Here is a 22832-nt window from a genome sequence, read left to right as displayed (position 1 = left end):
ACTGCCCCCGCGACCCGACTCCGGATAAGCGGGTGATGATGGATGGATGGATGGATAGAATTAGGGGGTAAAACCAGTTTAATGTGTGGCAAGTGAGTGTGAATAGGGTTTTGGTGGTAAAATCAGTTTAATGTGTGCCAGGTGAGTGTGAATAGGGTTTTGGTGGTAAAATCAGTTTAATGTGTGCCAGGTGAGTGTGAATAGGGTTTTGGTGGTAAAATCAGTTTAATGTGTGCCAGGTGAGTGTGAATAGGGTTTTAGGGGTAAAACCAGTTTAATGTGTGCCAAGTGAGTGTGAATAGGCTGACACTGAGCCTAGTGTTCCCTGTTCCCCCAAATGCCACTCTCCATTCCCCATATCCCAATCCCAATTCCAATTCCAATTCCCCATTCCTAATTTCTTATATCCGATTATCATTTCCTATTTCAATTTTTCTCATTCGGTCTGCCTCAACTCCCTTTCCCAATTCTCCATTCCTTATTCCTGTTTCCCATTCCGCATTCCCACCATTTGTTCCACCATCGCAGGGGTTGATATCTATGGTGGTTATTTTACACATATCCTGATCAGATTTGGGCCGAACATGTATTTAAAATACTGCCAGTGGAATTTGAACACTCCTATGATCCCTGAGAACTGTCAGTTAACAGAGAAGATCAGAATATTCGTGAAAAAAGCTTTTTTTTTTTTACGTTTTCGGAAATCTCTAGCACTCATAGTTGATACTGATATTCACTTATAGTTCACCTCACATAGTTAACTTTTTTGGCTATTTCAATTTTAGTGTATGTTTTACATCAGTTTTTGAGTGGGTATTTTATATAAGATATTTTATTCATATGCAGACGTTCCTGAATACGCAATGGTGTCAGAACGGCCGGCGTTGGGGCATTTTGGTGTTTGTGGTATAAAGCAGGGAAAAAGAAATACACTTCAGGTGACTCAAAATAAGCTTGTGCAGCCATTTTGTGCCCCTGGAGGCGGTGGTTTAATCTTATTTTTCGATTGGAAAATGCAGCTCACACAACGTTAGCGTGCTGTGCTCCAGGAAATGGCGGCAGGGCTTCCTATTTCACCAGCGCCGCGTGGGTCCCTGGCGTGATACGAGAAGCGGTATTTGGAGCCGGTCTGAACCGGTCAACCAGCTACCAGCTTGGGCTGTGCAAGCCGCTTTGGGTGCTTTCCACCACAAAACCCGGAATGTTCCAACCCAATGCTAAGCTTTGTCGCTGGATGGCTGAAACTGTAAATGTCAAAAATGTCCCCTATTGCACATTACAACTGTCTGAGCTTGTCGTAAATACACTAAAAGTGAAATTATATGTCAAAGGGTCTAGAAAGTGAACTAAGTAGGGGTGTGCGGCCCTGGTTTTGGAGTGCCAGTGCAGTTTTTGGTTTTTGTTCCACCTCAGCTTGATTTGTATGATGTAAAGTCTGAGCCTGGATATTCTGAATGGATAAACGCTGAGTGCCTCCAGAACAAGGTCACCTGATCAATTAAAATGAACCCTGTTATGGAGTTAAAGGTTTGGATAGAGCAAAATCCAGGACTGACTCTGGCACTCCAGAAACAGGGTTGTCTACCCCTGCTTTAAAGGTGCAATAGGTAAGATTTGTTTGTTAAACATTGTTACAAGACCATTGTAAATCCCTTCCTATCACTGAAAAAGGCTCACTGACATGTTGACTCACCTTTTGCCTGTGTTTATAGTCCTTAAATTCGGGTTTCAAAATATACAGTTGATGACTCGACACTCAAGACATTGTATAACTGTACAGTAATTCAAGCTCATTGTTTGAAAATGGGTTCTAATTGCCACAGCCAATGGCATTTCAATGTCAGCACATTCACAGAGAAGGGGGAGGGATAAACAGTGCTGTGGTTTGAAGGTGTTTGTTGCTGCTATTCCTCTCTTGGCCGTTAGAAGTCCGAAATTTGTACCTTTAAAGGGTAGCTAACTTTCAGATGACACTAGTCTCTCGGATGAGACGTTAAACCGAGGTCCTGACTCACTGTGGTCATTAAAGATCCCACGACACTCCTCGCAAAGAGTAGGGGGTTCCCCGGTGTCCTGGCTAAATTCCCAAACCTGACTCTTTCAAACTGCCACCTAATTATCCCCTTACTGAATTGGCAAAAGCATTGTTCTCTCCCTCTCCACCTCAGCTATTGTGTGGTGAGTGTTCTGCTGCATAATGGCAGCCGTGCATCACCCAGGTGGGTGCCGCAAATTGGTGATGGTTGAAGTTTCCCCCTCATCACTGTAAAGCGCTTTGAGAGTCTTGCAAAGCGCTATATAAATGCCACAATCTATCTGTCTATCTCTAGAGGATTAAAGCATTTCAGATAGAGCATATGACTGGTCCTAAGGGGACCAGAGGAATAATGTTTCTTTAGATTAGGCGTGTATTAGTCACCTTCATGCCATTAGAAAGTAGGGTAGAGATCTCCTGTGAATTAAAGCGATAGTCCTTTCCTTCTGCGTCACTGACATTAAAGAACAAAGCATGTTTGTTTTGATGGCCAGAGAATTTCTTATTCATATTTACAAAGGTGTACTGAATCCTTTGGAACAAGTGCTTTGAGAAACACAAGATTTGGCTAACCCTCACTGCAAACTGGTTTTACTGGATTGCCATGTAGTGGCATTGTAAGAATTCCAACAAAGGGGGTTTAATATCATGAAGAGAAAGAGGGAAAGTACAAGTATGCACAAGTATACTAGTGTGTGTTTGTGTGTGTGTGTATACGTGTGTGTGTGTGTGTGTGAGAGAGAGAGACTAAGAGAGAAAGAGCGGGAGATGTCGCACCAATTTAAAGGGAAGGCATCTCAGCACGAAAGGTTAGAAACCCCCTTTAGTGGCTGTGACTGATGCACAGAATGGGATATTGCATTAACGTGAAAAAGGTGACAGCACTCAGAAATCAATAAACACACTCTCTCCACTCCGCTCCCATATATTTTCTGCAAAGTCGTCATATTCTTCCGGCTCTGAAAATGAGTGCCATTTTACCTGTCTAGCTACTGTATTAGCCTGCAGTGCCATTGAACCCATCAGTCACAGTATAACCCGGACAGGACCTCTTTACTCTTGTCATACCCATAATACCTTGCTTCCAACTGGGATTCCCTCCTCGTTGTGTCTGGTATCTACTGCAAGGGACCATGGGATTTGTATGCACATTATAACATGAGTTGAGTCAATTATTTTGTCGTAAGAGGGAAATGTCTGCTGTTTTCCCTCGTGCACTTTTCGTGCACGCTCGTACTGTGGCCTACCCGGCCACTCGCTCTGCTCCGAGCGTGAGCAGTGCACGGCGCTGCTGAGTACACTCGCGGTGGGTAAGGAAATTGTTTTCTCCCCGCGTTTATTCGCTTTGCGCATCAGGGCTGGTAGCTAATGAGCTGTCTGGAAATAAATTTGAATGGGAAGCACCTTTGGCAGTTAGAGGAAGTCTCGAGGAAGATACAGCAGTGTGAAAATGCTAATTTCAAACTTTAATGTTTGTCATGGTAGACTGTAATGCATTAAGCTTCAGGCAAGATATATTATGTGATATCTTGGAAGAAAACATATATTTTTGGTTTTGTTTTGCAACTTCATTCTAATAGGTAAGCTGATTTCCCAGTGTTGTGCTCAGAGTAGGCCTCAACAGTCAGGTGAATGCTCTGTTCTCAACCGTGAGCCGTAAAACACACAGCGGTGCGTACACTACTACTGAAACAGACGAGGACACCACCTGGCACTTTTAATAAGATTAATTAGCGGTTTCGTTTACTGAGCCGAGAGCCGAGAGGAACTGAGCCTTAAACGGCTAAAATAGCCACGATTATTTTGTGAGGAATTGCATTAAAATATCTTGACGAAGCTTGTATGGTGCCCATGATGTTCGTAATTGTACCAGAAAAAACACACCCAACATCTCTCTAACCCATGGGACTTGAAGCGGGCGAACTGTCAAGTTTTAAATGCAGATCAGTAGTCAATTAGCGACAAAGTCAAACTTGATTAATTAAATGCATTTGGGATTGGCTGAGTAGGCCCTGCACAGACTCAGATGAGCTTGCTGACATCTCTCATTACATCTCTCATTACATTTCTCCATGTACTGAACTATGCTTTAGTTTTCCAGATCCTTCCATGTGGCCGATTGGCTTTATACCTGCTTTATATGGGGCTATGGGATGCACACCTGCGTAATATGGGGCTACAGGTGTGTGACTAGTTTATATAGGGCTACAGGCATATGCCTTTTTCTACAGGGACCTATGTGCTTTATTTGGGCATATACACTCACTGAGCACTTTATTAGGTAGTTCTGTACACCAACTTGTGAATGCAAATATTCAATCAGCCAATCATGTGGCAGCAACTAAATGCATAGAAGCATGCGGACATGGTCAAGAGGTTCAACTGTTTTTCAGACCAAATGTCAGAAAGGGGAGGAAATGTGATCTAAGTGACTTTGACCGTGCAATGATTGTTGGTGCCAAACAGGTCAGTTTGAATATCTCAAACTGCTAATCTCCTGGGATTTTCACGAGACCGCAGAGAATGATGCAAAAAACAAAAAAACATCCAGTGAGCACCAGTTCTGTGGGCAGAAACATGTTGTTCAAGGGAGAGATCAGAGAAGGGCCAGACTGGTCGAAGCTGACAGGAAGGCAACAGTAACTCAAATAACCACACATTACAACAGTGGTGTGCAGAAGAGCATTTCTGAACACGTAATGCGCCAATCCTCTAAGTGGATAGGCTACAGCAGCAGAAGACCAATAAGTCAAATAAATGCCGAATAAAGTGCTCGCTGTGTGTAGGTAGTATACCTGTCAAAAACCATATAGGACTACAGGTTCATGCCTGTTTTACATGGGGCTACAGGTATATATGCACTTTATTTTGGACTACAGGATCATGTGTGTGTGTGCTTGCGCATATTTATCTGTATACAGGTCTCTGTGTGTGAATCGGACAGGGTGGGCATGATATCAGGCATTATTGCAATGCATTTGTGATGAAATGGAGCACAGAACTTTAAGGCTCATTAATTTAAGTATATCTCTTTCAAGGCAGTAACCCTTGCTGAAGAGGCCATTTTGACATATCTGCATGCAGACCTGATGCTCTGTGATTATGAGTCTCACAGAGCCATACTCTGACAGAGAATAATTTGTCTTGTTATTAGAGTCGTATATGTGTTAATTTCTCAGACAAACGGAGCATGCGATGTTACACGGTTCACCACCGAATGTATAATAGATGTGTTCCACCGTTGCCACGTACGTGTGCGGCATATCCCTGTCCTTTTATTCCGTGACTGAATATCACAGGGAAATGGTGCCCAACCGCCATTTTGTAAAATTCCAGTTCAATTGCTCCTCTCCTGTTTCAGGGTTTGGACTGAGCATCTGCCTGACCACGGACTCACTTTTCTATTTCTGTTTTTGGGATTTAGGTGGTGAATCCTAAAAAGAAAATGAAGAAAAAGAAGTATGTCAATTCTGGAACGGTAAGTGCCTGCCAGCGCAGAATTTGTGTTCATTGGTCAAATGCTTTTAGTGACACCGATTTTTAACAAATCAGAGAATCATACTTTGGAGTGCCATACCTTTTATTGGTTAGGTGAAGACTGACAACCTCTTAGTGGGGCTTATGGACAAGCATCTGATCCCATCCCCGTAGTTGCCGTGAGAATCTGGAAAGACAAGTCACAGTTTCCTGGATTAGTATCTTAAGATATGATTGGATCTACCAGGATTCTACCGGTGTTACTGTACGTTACAGGTGAGAAGGTTGAGTTGGCTTAAATTGACTCCTAATTGGAGCTGCACCCACATAAGATGATGATTTGTCAGAAGACCGTTGCATCCTCTGTGCTTCACAAATAAAGACCAACCTGGTTAGATTGATAGGGCTATACACAGGAGCGAAGCAGTGGATCTGGTGACACCTGGAAAAAATTTCAGTGTCAAGAAATATGTTTTTTTTTTCTCCAAATAAGCATAAAAAATAAAATGTCTCCTCAAGGAATTAAATCTCAAATCATACCTATGCTACCCTACCTGCCTCACACGCTCATTCAGTATGTCAGTAGTTTTTCCACTGGTTACAATACGATCATGTCACATGTTCTTACTGGATTACTGGATACTCTGTGCAGCGTTCTGAAATAATGTTTTGAAAGACGAAAAGCGAAGGTTGTCAATGTTACAGAGGCTTCCTGAGACTCAAAAGTGAAAAACGCTCTCAGTTAACCGTGTGTGGAGAGGCTCGACACCCTTGAGCAGTCAATTCTCTGTACCGTTTTGAGATAGTCTAGCCTCTCCTGCCTACTCACCGTCCTCTTTCACACTCAAAATAATTCAAACTCAAATAATAGCAGAGCACAAAATACAATCGACCTGAAAAAAAAACAGTTCACTTTCAAAGCATCTCATAAAAAAAATAAAAAAATAAAAGTTTGAAGTTTGCTGGCTTGTTAGGCGCTGTGCGTTGGGGAGATTACATTGTTCTCCAGACACCGGCTGAGCGGAGAGAATGCTTTTTCTCTATTCTTTTTCACATGATTAAAAAGCTGCTGAAGAAATCAATCATCCTTTTTCATCAGCGCATAGAGAGAGATATTCCATATGCGATGGAGATGTAAATGAACAAGCCTGTATTTGCCCCTTGGCTGTGGATACAGGATACTGTACCTTTTTTGAACGCGCTGTTATATATCGTTATTAAAGCTGACTCACAATGCGTGTTTTGGCCTGTGCACTGCGTACAAATTGCTGCTTGCCGCCTGTCTGGTTGGTAACCTGTTATTTGTTTACTCCCAAGGTGACTCTATTGTCATTCACTGTGGAATCTGAATATACCTTCCTCGACTACATCAAAGGAGGGTGAGTAGGAAGGGGCTAACGCAATTACAGCTGACAAACACGCACGCATGAACACACACGCACATACACCGGCCTGTTAACGAACTGCTCAATAGCTTGATCAAACGGCCTGTCTGACGTTTAGAGACCAGCATGGATTTAATGCATTTAATCAGGTAAGAGTTTAGCCATCTGTGCGCTTATTTCAAAGGGCTGTTCCTCTTTGTGCAGAGTTTGGCTTAATCAGGAGGGAACGTCTCCCTGCAATTCCATTATAATACTTCAATTAAGTATCCAATTATATAGTATGTGTACTGTAGTGTGAAATGTGGGCAACCCTGGTCAAAAATCCTTTTACAATTAATATCTAAGTGAACCTGACCTCTAAATGGTACAACGTTAAACGTGACACATTTCTTCACATTTTAAAGCAAGGTTACTTTTTATTTTCATTTTTTACAGTCTAAAAAGTAAATTTTTTTTAAAGGAAAAAGGCCCTTTGCAAACGTTTGGAAACCCTGTCAGTTAGTACTTTGCAAATGCGTCCTGTATCAAGCTAAGAGTCCTTCAATTGGCACTTTTAGAAGTTTTCCCCAGTCTTCCTGGCAGAACACCTCTAGCTTAGAAATATTCTTCGGCCTCCTTGAATGCACGACATGTTTGAGATCTCTCCACAGATTGTCAATCATATTCAAGTTTGGGAACTGTGGTGGCCATTCCAAAACCATCATCTGTCCTTCCTGGAGGTAGTTATTGTCTGATTTCTAGGTATGCTTTGGATCATTGTCTTGCTCGAATACCCAACCTTCAATGTCTGGACTGACATCAGCCTCTAGAATTTCTTGATATGTGGTGGAATCTATTCTTCCAATTGTTTTTGGAGCCTTCTCCTTCTTTCGGAGCTGGTTGGTGCCTTGCATGTATGAATGGGTAAATGAGAAGCATCAATTGTACAGTGCTTTGGATAAAGGCGCTATATAAATGTCAACCATTTGCCACTTATGGAAATGAACCATCTTCATTCTTAAATCCATAGACACCTGTTTAGAGGAATCCATGGTTGTTAACACCAAACAGAAAAGCCACTGCAGTTGGATAATTTAGAAGACATAGAGTTACTTCAGAATAAATAAGTTCAGCCCTGGAATTATACTCACTGATTCACTGACTCATTGAAGCCCTAATGAGTAAATCACCTGGGTCTGGGCCTTAGTAATGACCTTTTTAAAAAGTAACAATGAATAATCCCCAAAGCTTTTTCCTTTTTTTTTTTTATGATTCCTAAAAATTTTGCTTTAAAATCGGCAGAAAGGTCTCATGTTTAACTCAAGTTCAGGCTTGCTTTCGAACAGATTCATCGTAACAGACATTTAAACCAGGGGTGCCCACATTTTTGAGTGTGAGAGAGAGTTCTATGTGTCTATGAAAGAGAGCTATGAAGCTGTCTGCTTGTGTGTAGAGGTCTGATTCAGGCTAGATATTAGGTCTAGCAAACAAGCTCTGGCAAAATGTGAGGCCCGAACCTGATTGAGCCCAATCTCTGAAATAACAAGCCAGCAACACCATACAGCACAGTGGAAAATAATGCTGTGTTTCTCACAGGAAAGCCGCTTGTGAAAATGCTTGGGACCCGGGGGGGGGGGGGGAGTAACACATCTTTCAGCTGTGAACAACAATGGCACAAAGCAAGGCTGGTTGACCAGTTCAGACCAGCTCCCTGTTTGATATGGTTTAGCTGGTTGACTAGTTCAGACCACTTCCCTGTTTGACATAGTTTAGCTGGTTGACCAGTACAGACCAGCTCCCTGTTCAACATGGTTCAGCTGGTTGACCAGTTCAGACCAGCTCCCTGTTCAACATGGTTTAGCTGGTTGACCAGTTCAGACCACTTCCCTGTTTGACATGGTTTAGCTGGTTGACTAGTTCAGACCAGCTCCCTGTTCGACATGGTTTAGCTGGTTGACCAGTTCCGACCACTTCCCTGTTTGACATGGTTTAGCTGGTTGACTAGTTCAGACCACTTCCCTGTTTGACATGCTTTAGCTGGTTGACCAGTTCAGTTAACAGCTCCCTACCCACAAGCTATGCTTTAAAACAGCCAGACAAGCTAGAGTACCAGCACTAGCTGGTTGACCAGCTCATACCCAGCTAGACAAGCTTGACCAGCTCAATTTTCAAGCTGGCGTAGATGGATTTTACAGCAGGGGAACTGTACTGTTATGTGGAACACGCTGTTTCTTATGTTTAACGTGACATTGAGTTTGTCACATGGACCACACAAACAGCACAGGAGCCTATTCCTGTGTTAGCATAAGTTATGTTTGTAAAATGGAGGAATAATTCATATTTAGAGTACACTACAAAAATGGTGCGTTGCACCATTAGAGAGATCATTACATTTATATAGCGCTTTTCTAGACACTCAAAGGGCTTTACAGTGATGAGGGGGAAACTCGACTCAGCCACCACCAATGTGTAGCACCCACCTGGTGAAGAGGGAGAAAAAATGTTTTTGCCAATTGAATCAGGGGATGATTAGGTGGCTGGTTGTAAGAGCCAGGTTTGGGAATTTAGTCAGGACACCAGGGAACCCCCTACTCTTTTGCGAAGAGTGTCATGGGATCTTTAATGACCACAGCCAGTCAGGACCTCGGTTTAACGTCCGATCTGGAAGATGGCGTCTCCTACTGCACAGTGTCCCCATCGCTGCGACGGGGATCATTTTGACCAGAGGGAAGAGCGTCCCAACTGGCCCACCAACACCACTTCCAGCAGCAACTTAGATTTCCCAGGCGGTCTCCCAATGAAGTACTAACCAAGCCCACACCTGCTTTGCTTCAGCCAATTGGCAGGCTTCTGGGTGCCTAATGGTATGGCTGCTGGCCATCAATTGTTGTAAACAACTGGTAGCAGTGTTGCTGGGCGACTATTTGTAAACAGATGTGACCCGACGTTCCGAGCTAAAAACAGGTCCAGTACCTGACAGTCACAACATGCCTTCAGGCTCTGTCGGGTTTGGGTCAGGACGCAGACCTCTGCTCCTTCCCTCTGATGGTAATAGGTTTATTTTTTTGCCTACTTTCACTTCCTCAGGAATTTAAAAAGGGATTAGCTGCCCTTTGCAAGTTGATTTTGCTTAGTTCTGGGCTTCTCTTTGCAAACCCTTGGTTACATCTGTATGGCTCATTTTGGATCTGATGAAAAGAGCTCACTTTAGTATTGGCTATTTACCTGTTTTGTGTGTGTGTGAGTCCATTAAGCCCATTACTGCATTATCAGTCTGGCAAGGCTGCACACTGCACAAAGTGGCTCATAAATGAACCCGTCTGTGAGTGAAGTGTATATGTAGCTGCTACATATCATTCAGCATCATTCTTGGTGTCCAACATCTTAACCCTAGTCGATAAAACCAACATGTCTGTTTACTATGAAAATTCTCCAACACACGGTTGAAAGATTCCCTTCTCCGGGAGACATCTCGTTTTAACCCTAAAGGAGTTTATTATTGATTCTGTTCCCTTATTACTGAGGTTCCCATGTGGCTGCAGTTCAACAGGGGGACCACAAAGGGTTAATTTGAAGGGCAAGAACAGAAACTACGAGGTCAGATCAAATAACATATTGTTCATTTGAGGTCAACATGATGTCCCTTATCAGAGCGGATTGGGTAACTAACCTGTGAGCTGAAATAGAAATTGATCTCACTCGGAAATAGAAGTGGAGTAAAATGGTGGCAGGATTTAGCCCTCTCTAGACTCTTCTGGAGTTAATTGCAATGAGACTGGATAGACAGTGAATTCAGACCAGCGAGACATGCTTGCTCACCCTACCGGAAATTATTCAGGGCTGTTGAGTTTTGACATGAGGCATGAGTGCAGTTCTTTCTAGATGAACTGGAGCACAGACATTTACAAGGCTCATTAATTTGAATAAATCTCCTTAAGGCGTGGACAGTAAACCTTCTGAAGTGCCTATTGTGATTATTGAGAAAAACAGTAGAGGCCCTGGTGAAAACTGCGTACCCCTAACATTCCAAGGCATGAACCTCATTGGAGATTCAGCGAGCTATCGTTAGAATAATTTGCAATTAAACTTTTATACAGTGACACTTACTGAACTGAATATTCGAATTAGAATATTTTAAAGTCTAACTTGTTTATTTTACCATGTGACCTGTTCACCCGGGTTTTATTTTATCGCGTGACCAGTGTTATCTTCTACTGATAACTAACAGCATCCACAGGCATAAGTGCAGAACACAGGCAGAACACAGGCAGAACTGGCGGAACACCATGAACTGCAAAAACAAATAAAAGGCTGTTTTAATAACTAATTTAGTCTTACATTTAGTCTTAAAAGTGTAATTTCTATTACTTTTCTGTGCAATAAGTATGCCAATGAGCTGAGGCAGTTTTACTTATTTCAAGATTTGCCAATGGTGCTTAGACTATTTCACTTGTCACACAAAACGTAGCTGCTATTTTCTACTTGAGAGAACAAAAAGTTTTGAAGTCTAATTACGAGGCTAAAACGCTTGATAAGAGAGACGTGTGCGACAGCTCCGTGATGAGGACAGTTACCTTAGCCGCCCTCCGGTGTGCGGCACAGTATTAATACGCTGTGTGTGCGGATGTGTGTGTGCGGATGTGTGTGCGGATGTGTGTGTGCGCACAGCACGGCCACTTTCAAGTTCTGCTTTACGCCTGAAGACTTCCACTTGAGTGACGGGAGCAGCTGAAAGAAGTGGGTAAAAAAAAAAGTGAAGCTGCGATACCGTCCCCTTGCGCTGCGCTGTTACGAAACCTCCGTTCGGAAAACCAGCGAAGCTTACAAACAGCACCGTACCCGCGGTGGGGGGCAAGAGAGCCGCTCACCCTCGCTGCTATGAATTTTTCATGAAACACGACAGAGTTGACCTTTTAAGTACTCTCTGTACCGTGGGTCTCATGTGTCATTACAAGTGTTCGGGAGCGAAAGCGGTGGCTTGTTACCCCCCCCCCCAACCGGAACCTTCCGTGGTGTTTGCTGTGGGTCCGTTAAGAGGGCAGGATGCCGGTGTGGTGACACAGGGAGGATTTGTGGTTTTAATGTGTTCCCAGTTGGGGACTTCTGTTGGTTCCCCAGGAGAGACTGTTGCCTGCCTTGAAGCCACTGTAGTGCACCATGGCGGCGGTTGGGGATGCGGCGGGAGTGTGGGGTATGGAGAGGGAAAAGCAGGGCAGTTTTATGTTGGAGGGTGTTGGTTAGTACATTGGGATTAGCCAACGGAGCAGGAAACAGAATAGCCACACCGTACCCAACCTCTCGCACCGAGGGGGCAGCATGTAGCCGAGTGGCTGAGGTGCATGACTGCGACCTGGGAGATTGGTGGTTCAAGCCCCGGTGTGGCCATGATAACATCTGTGCTGCTGTTGGGCCCCTGAGCAAGGCGCTTAAGCCCACTTTGCTCCAGGGCAACTGTAAGTCGCCTTGGATAAAAGGATCAGCTAAATATCAACTTATTATTTTTATTATTATTATTACATACCAGGCAGATCTCTGTATTGCAAACCCCATACCTACATGGTTGTTTTTCCCAAACGTAATATCTGTCTGTACTGCCCCACTGTGGTGTAAAGAGCTTCCTATGAATGCCAGGAGAACAGAATCACTAACCCATCTTCAACCTTCGACTGAACACCCACCTCTCCTATACACATTTGTGTCAGGTTCTAACTTTATTTTTTAACGGCATTATGTTTTCTGACTGAATTTGTGCTTTGTATTATAGTCGTAGGTTTGCATGGGTTAACTTTATGGCGTTGCATACAATAGGAAGGTTCTGCCACTGTTGAGAATGCACTGTTGAGTTGATTGCATCCACTTTCATCATGAGTCTCTGTGGATAAGACTGTCTGCTAAATGAGGGTTACATAATGTAATGTGTGAGGGAGCTGCATTGAAGAAAGTTGTTTGACCCAAATATTTGCACACTTGGCACTTTTTAAAAGTCAGAATGAAAGGATTATCTTGCAATAATTGTTTTGAAACATTATCCTGTTGTAGTGTGTGGGTTATTATAATTTAAATAGTTAAAACTCTGTGTTTTCACAAGATGGACGATTTTACCTTTTAATGTGCTGCTGTGCTTCTGCATTGTTCTTAATGCTCTCTTGGCCAAAAGCCTATTATGCCAGCCTGTATGCCTGTGTGTTAGCCTGTATGTTTGTATGCCTGTATGCCTGCATGTTAGCCTGTATGCCTGTATGTTAGCCTGTATGTCTGTATGTTAGCCTGTATGTCTGTATGTTAGCCTGTATGTCTGTATGTTAGCCTGTATGCCTGTATGTTAGCCTGTATGTCTGTATGTTAGCCTGTATGTCTGTATGTTAGCCTGTATGTTAGCCCGTATGTCTGTATGTTAGCCCGTATGTTAGCCTGTATGTCTGTATGTTAGCCTGTATGTTAGCCCGTATGTCTGTATGTTAGCCCATATGTTAGCCTGTATGCTAGCCTGTATGCCCGTATGTTAGCCTGTATGTCTGTATGTTAGCCTGTATGTCTGTATGTTAGCCTGTATGTTAGCCTGCATGTTGGCCTGTATGTTAGCCTGTATGTTGGCCAGTATGTTAGCCTGTATGCCTGTATGCTAGCCCCAGTCATGTCCAGCCACATCTGCCTCTGTTGAGGATGTTTGTTGCTGAAAGTAATTGGTGCCCTCATTTGTTTTTGCCAGCCTTTGTAGTCTCGCAGTCATTAATTTCCTTTTTACTGTTACATTATGCATTTATTTATTTATTTATTTATTTATTTATTTTCGATAATGCTGTCTCTTGGCTTTTTTGAGATTACAAAGGGTGACAAGGATACAATCGTGAACCAAGAGAAAGGACAAACACATCATCACTTAATTCTGCGTGAGCTTGCTGTTGACTAATTGTAATTTCCTCATTTGCATGCATGAGGCTTGTCTAGGGACTTGCATACAGTAGATTGTAAAATGATTGATCAGGGGTACCCATTTTGTAGTCATGAATTGTACATTATCAGAAACAAAGGTACGAAAAGTGCCAAAATATATAATTGCTTCTCGCTGGGTTGGTACCCTATAGGTACATAAACCTAGCCGGCAAAATATAATTAATTTGTTTTTTTGCATTTTTTGCAACATATTTATTTGTGCCCAAAGATAGCAGTATGCTCAGGGTACATTTGAGAAATGTGATCCAAAAATGTATCTTTACTCTCACTTTATTTCAGAGTGTAGTGTGTCCTAATTTTTGTCATCGCTCCAGAAGGCGACAAGGGAATCATTCATAACTGTCAAGAAGATAAGATTTGTGTTCCAGATTTTCACTGTTCTAACATCTCCTGATTCCATGGTTTCTGCTGAAAATGGGGTTACTGCCACAAAAGAGAACCGTCATTGGCACAGCCGTGGCCTCATCATTAGCCACATTTTTATGGTCAGACCGCCGGCTTGAGCCAAAAGCTTGTTGAATGAATTTGTGCCTAAAAATTTGTACAGCACTCAGACTGGCAGCCCATTTGCTGGCGTCGCTGAGAATCCCATCTGTACGGCACCTGCCTGCTGTTAAAATTACAGTCCCATTGAAAGACGGATGCAAACACCCATTGATCATCTCATACTGAAAAGTGTCCATAAGGAGCTGTGGACAGCAAGAGGCGTCTGAATGCACTTGTTCCCCCGCCATTATGATTAGAAATTATTAGAAAAATTACAGCTCAAGCTATGTTTTCACCAGGAGCTACCAGCACTAGCTGGTTGACCAGCTCATACCCAGCTAGACCAGCTTTATGACCAGCTTGGTCATGCTGGTTGACCAGCTCATAGGCAGCAAGACCAGCTTTATGACCAGCTTGACCTGCTCAATTAGTAGCTGGGGTCCTTCTGTGTGAAGTTTTAATGTTCTCTCGTGTCCATTTGGGTTTCCTCTGGGTACTCCGGTTTCCTCCTACAGACCAAAGATATGCATATTAGCTTAATTGGAGAATCTAAATTGTTCTTGGAGTACAAATGTGTGAATGAGTGAATGTTGTGTAGCCTAGAGGCTATGGTACATGACCCGGAAAGATGGTGGTTCAAGTGTTGCCAAGATCTGCAAAGCTGTTGGGCCCTTGACCAAAGCCTTTAACCCCACATTTTTGCAGAGGGGATTGTCCCCTGCTTAGTCTAATCTACTAAAGCTAACGCTTTGGAAGAAAGCGTTAGCTAAATAACTACATTTATTTATTTATTCCTGCATTTCAGTAGTGTTTGCAGGGATAGGCTCCTGTGGTTCAGAAAACCCATCGATGGCTGTATGGTTAATGCCTGAAATAGAATCAGTACTGCAGCACTGTACACAACGTTAAGTGAGCTGTAAGCTTTTTTTTAACCTCTCGCTTTTAATGGATGCTAAATTTGGCAATACACGATTCAACTTTAACTAAAAAGGCTGAATCAAAATTGTGAAAAAAATTAAGACCCTGAAACGGAAATCTCTGTCACAGCTGCAGTGCACCCTGGGTAATTGCCCCTGATCCCCAGCACGCTGATTAAGTTCTGACCTTTACCTGGGAGGTTCCCACGACAGATTGGACGGTGACCCTCTCTAATCAGTCGCCCTGTTCTGGACGAGTTCCAGCACTGGCCGCTTTTGACATTTATATCAGAAAGGATCCTCTCTTTGCATGCTCCCACCTCCCATATAATGGGACACGCATATTAAAAGAGATTGAATATTGGAGGAATAGTCTGGGAGCAGTTCCTTCGGACTTCGGTCCCGTTTCCCCCGGTCTCCATGACCGTTTCTGGTCTTAGTAACCACCCCAGCCGTCATAATCAAAATGAAATCCATATATTGAAGTACATTGCATAATATTTAAATTATTTGATCCTGGCAATCTGAATAAAATCAACAAAATCTATTTAGCAAAATGCATTATATTGTCATGTATTGTAAAATATATTTAGGAATGTCCTATACTTTATTGTATATTCGAATATATTATTTAGTGCATTGCTGTATAGTTCATTGCAATATCAATATTTAAATATATGGAAATATATGGAGATATTTTCATGACGAAACAGAAATGGATGCACCGTTTCTCGTTTTTCAAACAGGAGTAGAATTACTTAGCAGTTTTTAGTCCGAATCTATCTTCTCACTGTTGCTTTTAATGCTTGATTCATATCGACCCAAAAAATAATAGAAAAAAAAGTTTCACAATCAAAGCGTGCGAGGTAGGGCATGGACGGTAATTGGAAAAGACGGATTCACGGCCCGGCTCGTTATACAATCCGTGTGATTTTCCAGCTCCTGACAACGAGACAATAATACTAATTTTCTCGTGTGAGGGGGGCACCGTGCATTACAGGCCTACAGAGCTAATGTGTTGTCCTCTCACATCCCCCCTGATGAATGAGAGCTAGATTGTTTGTGGCAGCTACTTCCGTTCACAATCATTGGCTGTCCCGGGCTCTACCTGTGCCTGCCTGCTATTGGGCGAGCCCAGCGCTGCCCCTCCCCCCCTCCCCCTGCCCGTATCAGGAGAGGCCGAGGCACTTCGCCCTCTCTCTGCGGAATGAAAATGCGAGCCGCAAACATTTAGGGTGTTCCCCAGACGACACGGTCGCCTGCACTGCCTTATGAACACCGGGCCTGGGTCAAGAACACATTTGAAATGTATTAAGTTCTGTAACATGCTCCTGCTGGTGACTGGGAATTTTCAGGGAGATGTGTTTCTAACTAGAATGGACAATTGTAGTATCTGAATATTGATGGAAATTGATCTTTTAAAATGTATGGTCATTTGCAGGAAATGGAAATGGAATGGCCACTGAAATAACCAGAATACCATATCGTCAAAAATAAAAATGTGTGTGTGTTCGCAAGCCTGCGTCTGTCCGTCTGTGTGTGTGTGGTGTATAATATGTGAAATATGGTTTTTTTTTATATAGCATATAGGTCCATGTATGCTTGTCATGTTTCTTTTACATAAGGGTTATTATTACATTCAGGTCTGAAAGTCATGACGTTGGAGAGTCTGATTCATTATTCGGGAGAAAATGCTGGAAGGTTCCTCGGATTCATTTTGCATACCTTACTGACGTCCTAACAGGTTTGAGTCTGGGCCGCACAGTCAGGAGTAGAATGAAAATAACATCAACCTTTTTTATGTTTTCCTGAATGGTGATTAAATAGGATTTTTCTCTGAATGAATTGGCACTGCCTAATAGGTCTCTGAGTGAATTACCTTTCATTAAATTTTATAGGGTATTTTCAGGGGGGTGGGGGTTTATCCGAATCTAGGTCAGTGAAGGGCAGAAGTCACGAAAGGCTTTTGAGAATTTGAAAGGTTAATGCAAAATTTATCGCCTTTTCATTAAGGTATATTAAATATTTTTTTAATGAAATCCCAGATGAATTTGCCCGAGGCTCTGGTTCTTCCAGAGCTACAATATATGTCTTATTAATGATTCATGAATCCAGTAGGGAATGTTTTCCAATTGAGAAAAATGAGATAATCATTCACTTTAAAGGCTTTGGTATTAATTAAGAACATTCTCATTACTCGCAATTCCTCTTGTTCATATCTGTTGAGAGCCCTCTTGTCCCTCTCCCCCCACCCCACACACACACACACACACACACACACACAGGTTTGGTCCCTGACAATCAGTCAGGTTTGTAGATTGAGAAGAAAATGGCCACCGTAAAAGCATAGCTTTTGCATTTGAGTTCATTGCAAGTGACTTTGATATAAATGGGACCTTTAGAAAATGTCAATTATTTTATTTTATGCTAAAGTTAATTCGCAGATAAAGCGGGAGTCGTCTTCATCGTGGCTGGAAATTAATCTTTTATACGTTTTGCAATGCATATCAGAGAAACGGGGGTGTCGACTTGTCTGGCTCCCCTCGATTGTAAACACGAGAGGGAACCGCGCACAAAAATATAATTACTGACAATTTCGCGCTAATGGAGTCGAGAGAACCTGCGCTTCGTCTAATATGCTGCTTTGATAATGTGGGCTCGGGTCAGTCACCGTCGGCGTATAACACGTTTGCAGCTTTCATTTTTTAACGAGACGAAGAGGTGACAACCCTACCAGGCGCTGACATTCCTTTGGTTATTAACGCACGCGCTTCTCTGACAGGGTATCATACGTAGGCTCTTTTCTGGAAATGTCCGCCAATGCAAACAATTGAAGCGAAGCGAGCCGGGATCTCGTTGTTAATGAAAGATACGGCGTTGTATATGCACAGTGGCTCCGCGAGGAATACTAATTGCGCACCTCGTCGTAGCTGCAGCCAACAGAATGTCTCGTCAATGCGGTGCAAGTGAGCGGGAGGTTATGTCAGCATGTGTATTCATGTCTGTACAGACAGGACGAATTACTCAGGGCGGTGGAGTGAACAGCTCTTATCTGTTGTGGTTTGACTGAAATACTGTAGGTTTTTAGCCAATATCCTGTAGACTTATCTCATTTCAATCTCTTCTCTTGTTACAACTGCCCAACTTCCACACCGGTAATGTGTTGTATCGACTCAAGAGCCGTGACTGAAACAGGCCGTACATGCTGTTTGACCCTGCGTACTTTATTCTTTTATTCTTTTATCTTTTTTTATTTTGTTTATTTATTTACCAGGGACAGTGCACATTAATCAACATTTTCAGTTTCCACATCAATGTGAATGTGCCAGTTTGATGAGCCTGATGAGCTCATTTTGTCTTCGGACTACTCCTCAGCTGTGGCTAAGGCATTCTGCATGCACTGTGTGTTTGTGGGTGTGCATGGTTTTTGTGCGCTTGTTTATTACATGTGTATTCCTGTGTGTGCGCTCTCGCATGCATGTGTGTGTGCATGTGCATGTGCATATCCGTGTGTGTGTGCATGTGTGTGCGTGTATACACGGATGTGTGTATGTGTGTGCTTGCGCATATGTATGTGTGTGTGTTTTTGAGTGTGTGTGCAGTACATGTATGTGTACATGTGTGTAAGTGTGAGTGTATGTGTATGTTTGTATGTGTAAGTGTATGATTGTGTGTGAGTCAGTGTGTGTGTAAGTGCATGATTGTGTGTGTGTCAGTGTGTGTGTGTGTGTGTGTGTAAGTGTATGATTGTATGTGAGTGGATGTGTGTGTAAGTGTATGATTGATTGTGTGTGTGTGTGTGTGTGAGTGTATGATTGTGTGTGTGTGCGTGTGTGAGTGTATGATTGTGTGTGTGTGTGTGAGTGTATGATTGTGTGTGTGTGTGAGTGTATGATTGTGTGTGTGTGCGTGTGTGAGTGTATGATTGTGTGTGTGTGTGTGTGAGTGTATGATTGTGTGTGTGTGTGTGTGAGTGTATGATTGTGTGTGTGTGCGTGCGTGAGTGTATGATTGTGTGTGAGTGTATGATTGTGTGTGAGTGTGTGAGTGTATGTGTGCTTGCTGTTGCGCTGGTGGGGGTCTGTAGACAGGCAGAGACCTGCTGGCAGTGAGAGGTCCATAGAGAAAGAGAGGTCTGACCTGACACTGGCAGGTGTTATTGCATGCGAGCTGGCTCTGTGCTGCTCTGTTCTGTAATATGGAGGTGCTTTGTTTACCACTGCAGGGCTGGAATAATGCCTGCCTTCACTCTGCATGCCATGGGTTTATTATCAGCAGCTTGCCGTCGTTTTCAAAGATACTGTCCTGGAGGTTTGCTCAACGGTTAATCCATAGTGAAATATAGGTCCCTGCATCTAAACAAGCAAACTGTACTTTAAGATATTCATTTATTTGTGTGTGTTCCACCAGCAGCTGATTCATAGACTCACAGCTTCAGGCTATCGAAATACGAAGCCTTGGCCACTACTTTTTCTGATAGATTGTTTCATACACGTTTTAAACTGTAATGAATTTGCATAGCTCATATTCCTGGCTGTGCAGAGATACACATTCACTGAAAATAACTGGTGTGTTTGTCAGTCGTGCAGGAGATTTGCGCTACAAAAGTGATTCTTTGTGTTTGTGAAAGTGTTATTGGTGAGATGCATGTACACTCAGTGAGCACTTTATTAGGTATTTATTAGTCTTGTTGTTTCGACTTAAGTCTTCTGCTGCTGTAACATATTAACATATTGTGTGTTCAGAGATGCTCTTCTGCATACCACTGTTGTAACGTGTGGTTATTTGTGTTACTGTCACCTTTCTGTCAGCTTCGATCAGTCTGGCCATTCTCCTCTGACCGCTCATGAACAATGCGTTTTTTACCCACAAACTCTCGAGCCTGCTATGCGTGGAATAATTGCAGGAAATAAACAGTTTCTGAGATACTCAAATCACACTGTCTGGCACCAACACTCATTGATTGTCGCATTAAGTCGCTTAGATCACATTTCTTCCCCATTCTGATATTTGGTCTGAACAACAGCTGCGCCTCTTGACCATGTCTGCATGTTTTACATTACACAACAATACACATGCATGCACACACACACATACACACACGCACATGCGAACTGGCACACACACATCCAGTATGCTCCATAAGTCTTGGAGATTAAAAAAAAAAATGCATTTGGCTCTGCACTCCATAATTTGTATCAAACAATTTGCATGTGGTTAAAATAAAAAGCTTTTATTAAAGAGAATATTTAGACATTTTGGTTTCACCATGTAGAAATACAACACTTTTTACACACAGTCCCCCTATTTCAGGGTGCCATAATATTTGGGACAAATGGCTTCGCTGGGTTTCTGCTTAGTCAGTTGTGTTCATTTGCTTTCTTAGTGCAGATATAAGTAATCCTTCCACCATCTAGTCTTGATTCTAGGCTTTTGATTGCCTTTGGAATTGACTTTTGTTGATATGAGGACCAGAGTTGTGCCAATGAAAGTGAAAGAAGCCATTATGAGGCAGTATGAGGAATAAAGATGTCATGGGCCAAACAATAGGCTAGCCAAAATAAACAGTTTGGAGCATCATATACACAGCACACTTACGTACAGACACACACACACACACACACACGCTTCAGTTCCATGCGGGGATTGGAAGCAGTCATTGTGCCATGCCTCAAGGTCTTCTGGTTTTCGGTCTTTAAATTCTCATGAATAAAATATGCTCGGAGGTTTTCTTTCGGCTGGGCGCGATGATGCTCCCTGATCATGGATATCCGGAATGGGAAAGTCACCACTATGAAGGAAACACAAAATACTGAAGAGGGTTCAAATAATTTTGACTGGTCTCGCGGCACAGTTACCTGGGCTGAATTGAAATGGCAGACTGGCAGGGGGGGATCCCAGCTGATATTGCATTCCACACCATTGCCAGTGTTCATTATCAGGGAGATATACTCCTGATCCCCTTAAAAAAACCCGCCATCGACGCTCCTGATAAAACCTGGCAGGCACAGAACTTTACTGCTCCCAGTGCCGTCTTTGTGTGGGGCCGTAGTGTGTTTGTGAGGCAAATACAGGCCGAGCTTAACGCATTACATTTATGTGCAGTGGCATTCATGTACATTTAGCCACTTAGCGAGCATTTTTATCCAGAGTGAAAGACTGTTGATCTTTCTACAGTCCATTCATGGTTTCCTCAAGGGCAAGGTGAACTTTCAGAAATAAAGGTACAAAGGTTTCTTAAAAGGTACAAATACTTGTCGCTTTGGTGGTACTCTATATGAAATTGTACCCCTAGCCAGCAATATGTAATTAATTTGTACCTTTTTTGCTTGGAAGATTTGCTAATTTGCACCTAAAGAGAACATGTACTGCACTTTCCAGGATAGATTCCCTGTCCACTGTCACTTTATTTCCAGTGCAGCCATGCCTCAGCGAGAATGCGGAACCTCTGAGATACCAAGTCCACTTCTCTAACTTTCCAAATTCATCCGCTTTCCCTGATCTCAGAGCTGCGGCCATTTTAGAACCGCTGGCTGTAATCTGCAACTTGATATTGATAATGTTTTCAGTTCCTCTTCCTGCTGTCGAGCTCGATGATTTTCATCCCTCGCTCGCTCCCCGCTCTCGTGTTCTCCATTAAAACCCATTTTAGGCCTCAGGGATCAAATCAATATTTTAGCATCTCTGACCTAGATTTAACACAATAAATATAATGCATTAAATACGCCATTTCAGCCGTGCGCTCTCGAAGTCGCCTCATTCGAAGTGGTTATATGACTGTATGGACCTGTAACTTTAATTTCTTTTAATTTTCCGGTTCTGTCGCAGTCTGATACAGTCTGATGGGACACAGTAATGTTCGCTGATAAATATAGTCTCGCAGAAGAACATTTGACTCTGATTGAGTGCATTCGGTGCCCCTGTGACTCATAAGAACTCGGTAAAGAATGAAATTAAAGTGGCGTGTTTTAGTTTATCGAACAGAGATGGGTGCGTTTTGTCTGAAGTGTCGGTTTGCCTTTGAGCTGGTTAGAGCATGGTGCCGTCTCTTTGTAAGGGTTCAGGACTCTCACTTTTCTGTAGTGACTGAGCATAGCCACAGTGACATGTTTCTGTAGTGACTGAGCACAGCCACAGTGACACGTTTCTGTAGTGACTGAGCACAGCCACAGTGACATGTTTCTGTAGTGACTGCGCACAGCCACAGTGACACGTTTCTGTAGTGACTGAGCACAGCCACAGTGACACGTTTCTGTAGTGACTGAGCACAGCCACAGTGACACGTTTTTGTAGTGACTGAGCACAGCCACAGTTAGTGACATGTTTCTGTAGTGACTGAGCACAGCCACAGTTAGTGACATGTTTCTGTAGTGACTGAGCACAGCCACAGTGACACGTTTCTGTAGTGACTGAGCACAGCCACAGTGACATGTTTCTGTAGTGACTGAGCACAGCCAAGCTGCAGTGACACGTTTCTTTCATTTTGAGCCTTCTGTCTGTGTCCCAGCCGGACAGAGCCTGTCCATTAGGCCATAATAGACAACTGCCCAGGGCCCTGGCATGGATAAGGGGCCCCGTCTGGTGTTTTTTAGTCAAAGT

The 22832-nt window shown here is 42.9% G+C and overlaps 1 protein-coding gene across 3 annotated transcripts in view; it reads left to right on the top strand.

The window, feature by feature from the left end:
- The window catches only part of cpne5a (copine Va), a 188974-nt gene that overhangs the window by 138099 nt on the left and 28043 nt on the right, over positions 1 to 22832 (top strand). For all 3 annotated transcript variants that reach the window (XM_061257277.1, XM_061257278.1, XM_061257280.1), the window contains 2 exons: positions 5460 to 5513; positions 6830 to 6891. In XM_061257277.1, coding sequence (XP_061113261.1) covers positions 5460 to 5513; positions 6830 to 6891 — 116 coding nt within the window. The remainder of the gene's footprint in view (positions 1 to 5459; positions 5514 to 6829; positions 6892 to 22832) is intronic.

Source organism: Conger conger, chromosome 10 (assembly GCF_963514075.1).
Source record: "Conger conger chromosome 10, fConCon1.1, whole genome shotgun sequence".
Lineage (NCBI taxonomy): Eukaryota > Metazoa > Chordata > Actinopteri > Anguilliformes > Congridae > Conger > Conger conger.
This window is presented reverse-complemented; position numbering and strand designations above follow the sequence as displayed.